This window comes from Schistocerca americana, chromosome 1 (assembly GCF_021461395.2).
Source record: "Schistocerca americana isolate TAMUIC-IGC-003095 chromosome 1, iqSchAmer2.1, whole genome shotgun sequence".
Classification (NCBI taxonomy): Eukaryota; Metazoa; Arthropoda; class Insecta; order Orthoptera; family Acrididae; genus Schistocerca; species Schistocerca americana.
Window position 1 is genome coordinate 377,942,055 of NC_060119.1, and position 13,905 is coordinate 377,955,959.

The 13,905-nt window shown below is 38.1% G+C and overlaps 1 protein-coding gene across 2 annotated transcripts in view; it reads right to left on the reverse strand.

Annotated features, from left to right (window-relative positions):
- The window catches only part of LOC124600780 (transmembrane emp24 domain-containing protein bai), a 33,093-nt gene extending 19,965 nt beyond the window's left edge, over positions 1–13,128 (reverse strand). For both annotated transcript variants that reach the window (XM_047136191.1, XM_047136190.1), the window contains exons 1-3: positions 12,833–13,128; positions 12,635–12,755; positions 11,326–11,396 (exon numbers count right to left, since the gene is read on the reverse strand). In XM_047136191.1, coding sequence (XP_046992147.1) covers positions 11,326–11,396; positions 12,635–12,755; positions 12,833–13,009 — 369 coding nt within the window. In that variant the 5' untranslated portion in view covers positions 13,010–13,128. The remainder of the gene's footprint in view (positions 1–11,325; positions 11,397–12,634; positions 12,756–12,832) is intronic.
- Positions 13,129–13,905: the final 777 nt, after the last annotated feature.

Here is a 13,905-nt window from a genome sequence, read left to right on the forward strand (position 1 = left end):
TTTAATATCAAGAGCACTCCTTTTGCAAATACATTGTATATTCAGTGGTTTTGTACACTAAATTGTTTGTCACAATTACCAACACAATTACACAAAACATTTAAGTATCATCATTGTCCTTTATGGATACTTAACCAGATGATGTTCTACTATTAAATAACCACAAAACATACAGATCAATACACACAAAAATAAGGATCACCATTTAGTTCTGGTGCTGTGTGTCACATGTCTGTTAGTCTCCTTGAAATTTCCACAGTTTAAGCTCCTGACTATTTTACACATCATACATACAGCAGTACGTGCCAGAATTGAGCAGTTATCTTATAAAAGTACACCAGAATCTTCTGCTTAGGTTATTAAACTATGAACTATGTAAGGACTCCAGCACAGAATTTTCTTTTCACCCTATTCTTTGTATGGGATGTGACTGTACCATTTAAATAAAAACATCAAACTTCTCAACAGACTAAAATTCAATGGGAGCTATTAGTCATTTATCTCTTTTTACTTTTAACCTGATATGCCAGCAAGTGGGCCATCTGAGAATGGTTCATCCCAGCACACGTCTTCAATCGATTACCAATTTTCATTACAGTGACCTTTCAGTCACCAAAGAGTGCATCATTCTAACAGGGAGATGTCCCCATGGATGGGATCAACTTTTTGAAAGCATCTACACAGTGGTACAAGTTAGGGTCCCATGTAATACACCCTGCAATCATTTATGAAATTGGGTCCTTGCTTGTGAGTAATCCATGAAAAAGAACTTCCTGTGATCCTCTACAGTTTGAACAAATACAATTAAGCAGAGTGGCAGCGCAGCACAGATGTTAAGATACATTCATGGCGTGCAGAAAATTCTGAGTTCATATCTCATCTGGTGCTTTGAAATTTTTTATTTTTTAAATCTTTGTCTTAATAACCAATCATTTTTATTAATTGTTCAAAATGCAATTTTTCTTCATTTCTTATCCTTTGCCACACCATTTTCATCAATGTATTGACTTTTTTTATTTGCTCTCATTCTTTCTTCATTTTATACCATTTCATTTCGAATCATTGTGTTTATGGCTTTACTTATTTATATTTATCTATCATGACATTTAAAGATTTTAAAATGTCAATCTATCAGTTGAGAATAAAAGATGGAATAATATATTCTGGATGTGACATGACAGTCAAAACATCTTTTTTTTACAAGACACAATTGTTTTGGACAGTGATAGTTGCACAAAGAATTAAAACACACATTCATATTGCACTATGGAAAAAATAACACTGATGAAGATGTAAACAGAGAAATGAAAGAAAACTCCAGAATAATGAGGAATAGAAATAAATGCCAAAACATGGATGAAAATATAAAATTCCAAAATGAAATAAATCAAATCAACATAATAAATAAATAAATTCAAAATCACACGGACAATTTGATATGAAATAGTACAACAATAAGAAGAAATGAGAGCAAATAAAGTCTGTAAGTTGTTGAAAATGATGTGGCAAAGGATTAGAAATTAAAAAATAGAACCAAAGAACTGTATAAAAAATGTCAGTCATTTTGACAAAGATTTAAAAATACCTGATGCAATTTGAACCCACAACTCTGCATGTCATGAATGTATTTTAACCACTACGCTACACTGCTCCTCTATTTACCTTTATCATTTTTAAGGCTCTAAAGCAATGTGCAACATGCATTTTTGTCTATTACTTGCAAATGAGGGCTCACTTTGATAAATGGCTGCAGGGTGTGATATCTGGAACCCTAGCCAACACCATCATATAGACGCTTTCTGAAAGTTGATCCCAGCCACAGGATCTCTCTTTGTTAAGCAGTAGTTGAGACACTCATCATCATATTCCACATCTCAAACATGCTACACCATCATCAAGACAAGTATGAACACATCCACACATTTTCAAAACATTCAAAAATCACATTGAAGTTACATCTGAGTCACAAGAGAGTATGATGCCTGGAAGTCCTGGATGGGATATAAATAATACTAGGAGTACAGGAAGGAACACAACAAATTAATCAATGAATTCACTGTATAGCTGATGCACATAAACATGATGGAAAACAAAGCTGAGGTTTCGAAGCTTTGGATACAACGAATACATTTTTACCTCCCTCTCAGATTACTCCAGAAACACTCTGACAACATCGAAGTCCATCAATCTTCAACAGTATCTACATTTTTAAGGCTGCTGTTCCATCCATGCAAAAGGTGTCTCCCACATGTTACAGCCACCAGTGGACAGCTCACCTGCAATGATGGACACTTCCTTATCCAGTAGGTTTGAGGTCTTCCTAGTGCCTTCAAAGACAGGCATTAACATTTGAACCTAGGCTGCAAACAGATCTGCCATGCCCCCAATCCTCCAAGTGCCTCCACAAATCGACTGCAGAGTAACTCCCTCTCATTAACCAATACTACCTTGGACACAAACATCTTCACCAAAGCCTACACCAGCGCTTCGACTAACATGTCTGAAAATGATGTTGCATCCTTCCCACCAAAGTTATATCCCACTGCCCATTTAATCATTTAAAAAAAGAGAAATGATCGTATGGCATTGTTGGCCGGGAGACCCCATTCGGGGTTGTTCGGCCACCATATTGCAAGCTCTTTTTAGGTGATGCCACATCGGTGACTTGCGAGTCAATGATTATGAAAATGATGAAGGACACACAACACCCAGTCCTCTGCCGGGAATCGAACCCAGGCCCCCTGCATGGTAGGCGGTAACACTACGCTATGGAGGTGGACTAATCAACAAAATATTCTGGTCTATCATTATACCACATCTACCCCCAGCCCCTTGCTACATGAGTTATATCCTTGTAGAATACAACCTAGCAATGATCCACACAGTACATTCTATGCCAATTCTGTCATCAGCTTATCCTACCATGGGGGTGCGACCATTCAGAATACTACGCAAATGAATGGCCATAGCCAAACTGCCACCAGCAAAGTTGACCACCTAGTGGTAGAATATGCTCCTGAACTACGCTTCAGAATCAGTGTCACCTAAGTTTCTCCTGTACAATACCAGCTTCTCTGAATTACACTGACAGGATCCTGCAATTCTTCGAAGAATATTTATCTACCGATTCAGCAATCTCCCACTTCTGTTTCATTCTCCTCCTCCCAATCCACTCCATTCCGCTGTGTGCAACCCACCCCCACCCCCACATTGCTTACACCATGGCGAGTTCAAGCTAAGTTTTCAATCATGTTTATGTGCCTGCAAACTGCTCAACTAGATGACGAGTGGTCAATTGTACTCCTTCCATTATTTATATTAACATCATGAGTACAGATACAAAAAGAACAGAATTTAAATAAAGAAATTAAACAGATGACATTTTATCCCAACCCAAGAAATTAGTGAGGAACATAAGGGAAAAATTTGATTAATTAGAGTAAAATAATCACAATAAACAAATAGTTCATTATGAGACAGCACCCAGAACCACTAACATTTATACAGCATAAGCTGGTACCACTATCCAAAGAGTTCTGCATTAGTCTGAACTAAACTTACAGTACCAAATGTAAATTGCTGTTCAACACAGAAATCAGATACATTTATGTGTGAAGAAATTATTAATGTGAATACAGAGATTGTACATTCTATGAAGGAGCTATTAAATTATGGTGCAGTAAAGATAGTCCTACCAGCCATTTTTTCCATTTCTTTCCAATCTAGATAAACATGTACATAGCAGTTTCAAAAGTGACAAAGCAGCTCCTACAAAGTAAAGGCAATATCTTAGATGACATAAGCAGTAACTCTCATCCAAAAAGAATTACTTCCCAAAACATATTGAACGCATATTTAAACAAACAAAAATTGTAAAAGAAACTGGCTATGACTTTTGGGGTTTAAAACAAAACAAATATTTTTGCAAGATCACTTGGCAAAATTTCAGTCCTCCCTTTAGAACAGTATAGCGGTCACTTCAGAGAGCTGTGAATGGTATAGAACTGGCACCAGACACTCATCTGACCATCCACTCCTGTCTCATGGCATAGATGTGCATGTCTTTGGCTGAATTGAATCAGCACAGTAAGATTAGTTGACTTAGAGACACGGCAGAAAAGAGTGTGTTTTGATGTGGACATAACCATAAAGTGAATGAAACTGCCTGGTTATTTCATATATCAATGCAGATTATCCTGTATGTCTGCAAGAGATGGAGTACCACTCACAGCCATGTAACATGGCAGATCTGTCACCACAGAAAGATCATAACCAACAAGGACCAAAGATGATTGTCACAAACAACTACGAAACTGGCCAGCAGCTGTCTGAAGGTATGTAGTGTGGTCCAATTTTGCCTCTTTTTATACGATTTAAAGCAGGGCCGGCCATGGTGTGCCAGACTAGATGCAAGCAGGGCCTGGTATATTTCAGCATTGCTCAGTCCTCTGAAGTACCCGGAAATGTACAACATTTCATTAAGTATTGCATGTGTCGGTCAGCACAACTCTCTACAGTTCCGCAGAATAGGGGTGTCAGAAATGTTCCCTGTACCCTTCACTCGTCATTCGTAGCACGAAGGACATTCACGTGTCCAGTAGCTGTCTACACAAAAAGAGGCCGTTTAGTGATCTATCATCACAAGACTTTAAAAAATGATGGGAATGACACAAGAGAAGAGTGAGAATTCTCAGTACGGATTATGCAATCACATAAGTGACAGGTACTGCAAATTCACTATGAAACAACATTACAAAACGATGCAGAAAGCATTCCAAGACTTAGCTGAGAACAAAAGAGCAGAAAATGCAATCAACAGACCGGATTCATTGTTCTATACATCAAAAAGCACTATGCTAAATTTGCAGGCATGGAACATGTGAAGAAATTGGTGGCAGAATAGTAAAATTTCAAAAATTCACACACATTATTCCACTGTCAGTTGCAGGAGCTTTCAAATGGATATGAAAGAAGAGTATGGAGACTTTATATATTACTGTAAAGTTCGCTGGTTAAGTCAATGGGCATGCCTGGAACGATTTTTTTATTTAAAACTTGCTAGGAAAAAGGGCGTGCAGAATTGAAAATGAGAACATCCAGGATGGATTGCAGACCTCGCATTTTAAGCAGACTTTACTGCAAATTGCCCATAGTAAGGCACTGCATGGTGAGAAACCACTTATTATTTAATGGGGACATATTTAAAAAGAAAATTGTATTGAAGGGACATAGTCCAACAAATGCAGTCCAGTTCCCTAAACTCACTAGGGTTAAATAAAATTTAAGGTTCGAACAATACAGCGTGGCCTTGAAAGAATTGCATGGCAGGTCTCCTGAACATTATACGGATACTGCCAACCACACTTACATCTGTTTTCGAGACTGTTTGCCATTTCAGTTGACGGTGACCCTGTGCATGTGCAGATGTAGCTGATTAATCTGCAAGGTAAGTCCCATTTTAAACACTAATCCTTCTAATGCTAAAGTCCATAATGAGATTGCAAAAGTGCTACAACATTTTGACAAACACGTGTGAGAGACTTTTTTTAATTATGACCCTACATAAATCACAACTATGCAGCAACCTGAGTGTGAAAATCTGTGAAATTATGTCTGTCTGTGTGTTGGCAGTTTGTAGCAGATGAAAACTATATTATGCCTTCAGTGCACCAAAAATAATTTAATAATACTGAAAACATTTGGTTTTGAACTATGTTGTTAAGAAATGTGAAACATAAAACCAAGTCGTATGCAGTGCAACTGCATTTCCCTTTAAACGCGGCGTGTTCACAGTTTCATCCATTTCTCCCTCTTTGCACTCCGATAGCATGGTGTGGCATTGGCAGAAATGTGCCAGCCAGTCTTAGCACTTAGGCACTCATATCAGGTCACGGTTGGCGAGCCGAATTCTTGGCAACCTCGAGTGCTGAATGCTCCAATTGAAGCATTTAACCCACGGAGTATGGAGGATGCCGATCAGTCCAGAACTGGTTATGTCATGTTTTGAGAGTGTTTTCCACATCATGACTTGTGTCCCCTTATACAGGTTACCATCAACATGAAATGAGATGTTTATTTCAACATTATTAGCGAACAAGTGTTCCTCTTTCTTATACATGTCCACAACAAGTGTGCTGCAGATACTCTAGTATTCGCAGATGAAAACTGTGTTCACAGGGCTGCACACCCGTTGTTCTGGTTGGAGGTACGCTTCAGCAACCTACTGTATTTCAATTGACCCATTAAAAGTCCCAATGTTAACCCTGTAGGAAATATCTACTTATGTGGAACAACAGGTGAAAGACAGCAAACATTGTCCTCATCATTTGATAGCTCTACAGGATCTAATCATCAATGATTTGTTGCAGTCGGATATTACATATCTAAAGGAACGACTTGTGGACACACTTTGCAAACAAGCCGTTATCAAGGCTGGAGGCGATGTTACACAGTATTAGCATCTTGCTCCCAGGAGATGACTAACTGTTTGTCCAGTGTGCTTAGTTTTGAATTCATTATGGTCTTTTTCTTTATGAGTGGATGGTCCTTCAAGATTTTGAATCAAGGAATGCGACAATCATAAACATTTTTTTATAAAAAAATTCCAAAATCTTTCAAAATGGTTCAGAGATGCTGGAAACGTACACAAGATGCTATGTAAACACTGTTTGGTCTTCTACATCGGCATGACTACCACCAAATTATCAATCAGGATGAATGGGCACAGGCTGAGGATGTATACTGGCAACTCGCAATATCCTGTAGCAGAGCATGCTCCAGAACATGACATTCATGACCTCGGCGCCTGTTTCACCACACATGCCATCTGGAGTCTTCCCCCAGACATCAGCTTCTCAGAATTCTACAGGTGGGAACTAGCACTACAACATGTCCTTGGTTCTCGCTACCCACCTCCCCTTTGTTTACATTAATTTCTTCTGTCTCGGCATTTCTTCACTAACTACAGTTTTCTTCACTCCATTTCAGTGTTCTATATCTTTCAATGTCTTTCTCGTCCATTTTTCACTGCCCCCCCCCCCCCCCCCTCTGTTCTGTACAATGCACTTTGCTTTTCACTCTTATTAAATCATGCATGATGAGTAAGCAGTAATCTCTGTCAGCATATTACCCCGTCTTCCACCTTTAAGCTCTCAGGTTATCAAATCTTATCTGATGCAGTCCCCAACAATTGGTCTTTCCTTCTCATCCTGTATGGTAAGTCTCTCCTTACCTGCAGCTCTGGGGGACTTTCACGAAATCTACTCCTTTTCCTAGACCTCTCCAGTCCTTTTCCTTCACCCCTCTTCCTTCCCCTTCCTTCTCCTTCAAACCCTGTAGGAGCCACTGTCTCTGAAAGCTTGTCAATTACAACCACTTTTTATGTGTGTGTTCTGCCACTGCTTGGTGAATAGATTTTTTTTGTCTATCCCATTAAATAATTTTCTAACTAAAGATAGGTGTGATCAGTCAAAATCAAACCAACATGTTATCAAAAATACTTCTGACATTCAAGAACTTGTTCTTCATACTACAGAACATTCATACTGCTTCCCTTTACTGCAGTGTAGAGATGAAAATGTTGAAACCAGATAAGAAAACTATTTACTACTTCCCATAAAAGTCAAGAATGAGAATGAAGGCAATGTGATCCATGCAGTCTCCACTACTGATGACAGTTTGTGGGGTATTATACTACACATAATTAGGAAATAATTGACTGCTGGATACATTAAGTATTTTCTAACAGCTAGTTCAATCTTCCCCCCACACGTAAGAACTTCAGGAAATTACTTTAATTAACACCAGGTACAACAGACAACACTGATAGGAGTTACGAAGATCCACAAACTTACACGAGTCAAGTCCAATTATTTCCATTAAGCTGATTGTTGAAACTTAGAAAATCATATCTCAACAATTACATTAGCCATCTTTGTGTATTCTGTAGTTACATTTTTGACCCTGATGAAAATGCAAATTTTCCTCACTGTTGTCTGATATTTTCAAGTTTTTAACAGGTTTGGTTCAATATCAAGAATGTCACAGCCTGAAACCCCCATATTCCTGTAGGGTACTAAGGATGGTCCAATAACTTGGATTTTAAAACACACACAACTGTTCAGCATAATAGTCTCTGCAGTGGTAAAATAGTGCTGATTAGTAGTTGCCTTGTTGACAGCATTACTTGTCAAAACTGGTGTGTTGTACTGCATTCCCACATCCATCCTAATAAATCCCCGTGTCAATCCTGCACATTGTGTGTGAATTCCCTGTGAGTTGCCCAGGTAGAAGACATGTCTCTCACATATTGCTACTACATCCTACTGTATGTCTTTACAACAATATCCATGTGCACAAGCTGCAAATTCATAATCAACTGTGATGCAACAGCAATGTTTTACAGATGCATAACAAACCCGTTGACTACCAATATGAATGGCCACCAGCAAATTGTCGCTACTTGCAAACAATTTTTTTGTGCATCCTGCATATCACAACATCAATTGCTTTGACAGCTTGTTTAGGTATACATGCGGGTCGACCGAAGCGTCCGATCCCACCCGTCGGCTTTGACTCGTTACATAAGGCTGTTGTGGTGTGTGACATCACGACGGCGCGGAATTTAGTTTGTGAGAGTGGTGTGTTTGTAGGTGTCGTTTTGATGTAATCGGTGGTGCTCTCTGGTGGTGGGTTAGGTGATGTTTTTGGTTTAATTTGCGTGTGTGGTGTGTTTATAGGTGGCGTATTGTTGCGGTCGGTGGTTCTCTCTGGTGGTGTGTTTATTGGGTAGCGTGCTACGTGGCGTATGGGGTTCATTTGCATGATAGCATTTCACGTGTGTGGTATCAGGACTGTGCTTTCAGCAAAATATTTTTCAGTGAGTTAACGATTTTAGTTTTGTTATTTCGGCGTTATTGTAGTTTTTTTCTGTTCGTCGTGTGTGAATTTTGGTAAATTGCTTTTTTTAAGTTTAAGTCTTTGGTAGGTATGGATATTACTGACAAGGTCAACAGTTTTCGGTTGTCAGCGATGATGGGGGGACAGTGCTTTGTCTCTAATAACATTTCTTCAACTATTCGGATTTTTGGATTAAGTCGTGAAGTGTTCAGTATGTCGTGAAGAAATGAGGCTTACTAAAGTTCCGGCGACTCGGACCAGGGACGGCTGTATGTGGAGATGTAGTAAGGTTAACAGGTCAAGGGAAGTGTTCGATTCCAATGTGTGGTTGTGGCTGTGGGTGTTCTGGCATCGGGAGTTGCTGTTGAGCTATATAGGTCAAGGGAAGTGTTCGATTCTAATTTGTGGGATCGGGAGCTGCTGTTGAGCTATATAGGTCAAGGGAAGTGTCCAATTCCAGAGGATATTGTGTGGAATTTGGGGAGTTTCGTGTTATTGTTTTGTGTGGTTTGGTATGGTGGTGTGTGTCTAAATTTGTTTATATTTACTTTTTCCCCACCCAAAAACCCCAAATTTCCGTGTGTGTGTGTGTGTGTGGGTTTCTCAATGTATTTTTGTGTTTGTGTCCATGTTTCCGTAATGACATCATAGGCGCCATATTGGAGTCATAGTGTATGATCGTTTCTGCCATATTTGTGACGTCACAGGTCAAAGCAGACAGGTGGAATCGGACACTTCTGTATTTCCATACATGCCATTTGCATTCCTCCTCAACCAAAACAACAACTTCTCCGAGCAGTACAGACAAACTGATGCTTAAGCATATTTTCCATTTCTGCGATATATCCCTCCTCTAAATATCTGCTAGGCTGCTTCTTCGATTGCCTTCTTTCTCCAGCTCTCCCACCTTTGTTTGTGCTTGAAATAGAAAAAATATCAGTAGCTCAAAAGCTCGTAAAATTTTCCCTACTTTTACACGTGTGTATGTGCCATGTAATAACTATTCCTCAGTCCCATGCTCAGACTTCCATTACAGACACTACATTAGCATCAAATCTCTTACACTTCAAGAAAACTAAATGTAATGTACTAACACCTAATTATAAATAACTAGGAACTATTACCTAAAGAGCAGTGAATTATTTTATACAGAACACTTTTAAAAGCAGTAGTATTCTGAATGAGTACAGCACAATACAAACATCTGTGCAACTGTACTGATTTAAGTAGTATATTCGCTAACACTGAAAATATAGGATTACATGTTTTCTTCATTCTTGCTAGTACCTAATATCAGATTTTCTTATCTAAGCAAAAACACAATGTCCAAATATCACGAAAGAAATTGGCCATTTTTACATGAAAGAAAATATTGTAGTAATTAATAGAAGAAAATTAAGGTGTGATAGCTAGACACGTAATTAAATCATAGCCATACTGCTGCTTCATGTAATACACAAGTACATTTTGTCTTATTACATACTGATTTTTCAATTTGTTTCTGTGCATATAATTCCCCAGAACTAGCAATATACACAAGCCATTGAAATAATTTTAAGAGTGACATCACGGGACACAAAGGTACTGTCTTCTTTTCTGTTTGCATATTTAACTTGTAGACAGCATTCATGTGTTCCATTAACAATACGTTCTTTAGTTCTTGTGGGTGATGCCTTACATTGTGTTGTTTACTATAATACTGCTGTTTTGCTTTCACCAGTGACTACATTGCCAAACGTCATCATGGTAAAGTGAACCACAATGTAGCCCAATGTCTAGGTATCATTGGGAGTGGAGAGATTGGTTGCAAATTGGTGAAACCACTGAATGTGTCATCATATTTCTATATTTCTATTGCAAATTCCAGAGTTACGTTTGTGCCCCTGAGAAAAACTACTATCTTCCTACTGTGGTCTGCTATTTTCAAATTTTTAACAAGTTTGAAGAGGTTGACTAAAACACGCCCACTCAAATCCCCTATTTCTGTGGTGGCACTATTTGTTTGTTGTTTGTCATTTGCTAAAGTTTGTATCAGTGATGATGTCCACTGGTCACTTGTTGAGACTTTGATCTCTGCCATGACACTGACATACAACCACAGAATTGAATTTTGTACTAAGCTCAGTTCCCCACGCCAAAACTGAAGGACAGCGTTTTTATAATTAATCAATAAGTACAAAAGATTATTTTGCAAAAATGTTTTTATATATTTCTGAATAAATTAAATTGATGAAATGTTTGTTTAATATCTAACTTACTTAAAATTACCTCATTCTCTACATATGTAAACTTATTGACATTATTCAGGGTCAGCAGACTGGGATGGATATATTTTAGAGATGACATTCTTACTCCATAACTGTTTTGTTATTACAAATAGCTAGCACTGTTTACATTTTTGAAACATATCTAATATAAAATACTTACACCTTCATAATTTCTGGCCTCAACACCTCTTTTGGTAATAAGAGAAACTTCTTGGACTACACCCCTCTGATCTAGAGCAAAAGAGAAACAAATGACAAACACTCCACACAAAAAAATCAACATGACCATTTTAATCTTCAAGGGTAATAACAGAAACAACACTACTTTACAAAAATGCAATATCTTTGAAAATAAATATTTGTAGCATCTCTTTCTGAAAATAAGAGTGTCACAATAACCACATAACTAAAGCTGAATTTTCACATGTTCTGGTTTAAATGTCAAAATCTGTTAATATATTTAATTTCATACCATGGCAGTTATTATGTAAGTGCAGTATGGATGATAAACTGTTCAGCCATGACAATAATGTGAACTTTTGAAATGTGATGCAACAGTACAATGCTGCAGATTAGATGGGTACACATATACTAATGAGGCGGAACTGTAATAGGGAGAAAAGAAATTAATATCGAAACTCGGACGAAAATAGGGGCGCAGTTAGGACAAGGAACCATTAATTTCTTAAAAGAGGGAAGCTTCAGGACAAAAAATTGTAGGGAGTGACCAAAGCTTGCCTATGTACTGTATGGTGAGCAGGTTCAGATGGCTATATGTTGCAGGTTGAAGGGGTCAATTCTAGTGTCCGATACCACCCGTCGGCTTTGACCAATGACGTAATGTGTGCTGTTATTTTAGCCCAGTGTGGAGAAATCCATCAAGCCAGTCTTTAGACCAAAGGCAACATCAGCACAACAGTTGTTAGTGCATCAAACATTAAGTTGAATTCATTCTGCAGTAGGCCTACATTATACAACTTTCAAAAGTCATTCAAGTCGCTATCCCGGACTCCTATAATTTGCCATTTGTAAATCCTTCACACGAATATTGATATATTCGTTTTCTGTATAGGAAACTACTGTAACACAATAGGAATACAAATATGTTCAAGAACAAAAAATTAATTATCAGCATCATTTACAAATAGTAACGATGGGACAAGCAGTAGTTGCAGAATTTTACTAAACTGAGGGAACTACGTGAGTTTTCCTGTTCCAACTTCCCATGTGAGGTACATCGACGAACTTTGAAATATACGGCTTAGTCGTGCGCCTTTTGCGAAAGTAGTGCATTCATTACCTGTATTACAACAGTTGTATGCATGTGCAAATAGCGTATTTTGAAAGAAAAAGAAAAAAAATGTCTGGCGAAAACACACACACACACACACACACACACACACACACACACACACACAACATATGGTTTTCATAATTTACAATTTTCATATGGAGTTTCCAATACTTACTGGGTGGCACACGTGATGTGAAACATATTTCAAATTTATCGTACGTTTCAGTCACAAACGAAAATTTTCCTTTCGATATATCCTCCTTCTGTGACAGAATATGACCTTTTGAATCTCTAACCTAAATCAGAAAACATTTTATGAGTGAGTGACTCCACAAATTTACAGTAAATTCTATCATTACTGTCAAGAACCCACTATATAATCCACTTTCTGCCCTGGAGCTGGAGATACTTCATAATCCCCCGTCACAAGAACGTCAGACTGGATTTCTTCTCTCAAACATTTTTGTGTATTTGGTTCCATTTTCCACATTATTCCTTCTACATTTCTTATAACGGCTATAATGCCCAATAATAAATAAACTAAATCCATTTCTGTAACAGAAAGAGCTAACTACCATGTATATAGCACAACACACTGTCAAATATTGTTAACTTCCATTCGCATTGCATCAAATCCAAACACAGATGAGTTGGCTTTACTCAAAGATTTTCACACGTGAACGTCATTTCCTGATATAAAACATCTTTGCAACTATATCGATAAAGACGACATTACACACGCAACTAACCTGTCGCCACAGCTAGTGGCCTACTGCAGTTGCATGTCATGCGACAAGCAGTTCAACTTGTTTGTGCTTTGTGGGTCACTTTCCTTCCACCACTGCTCCCTGGTGGCAGTATTTCGATACACAAGTATCCTTTCGCTGTTATCGTGGAGTAATTGCAGCTTTATTCCATTCGCTTTCAATGTGTTTTCATTTTATCACTGAAAAACAGTGAAATCAGTGGCCGGCAGGTAATTTTCGCAACTTTTGGAACTACATGGACAGCAACATATGTTTGTTTTTCCGGATAAGTATGTGTGTGTGTGTGTGTGTGTGTGTGTAAGAGAGAGAGAGAGAGACCAAGCATTGTATAAGTTATGGATTATATGCAGAAAATAGCTCCCGAGTGTGATATGGCGACTGTTAAACTCAAAACTAGTTACTCGACATGGCTATGTCAGCGAATGCAATAAAATTACAAACTCTTGAAATACTGACGTGTCTGCAGATGATATAACACGCCAGCTGTTGGTTAGTTTATTTTTATACATAGCATTTTCGTCTCTGAGTATTATTTCTTTCATAAAGTGTAAGAGATCCGTGATTTATCCCAGTGCCAAATCCATTTTCGTATCCAGAATTTGGGTTTCGTCTTCTTTGTATTTAACTCTTGTCACATTTCTAATGCTATAACCTGCACTGTCCACATTCATACCCGTCC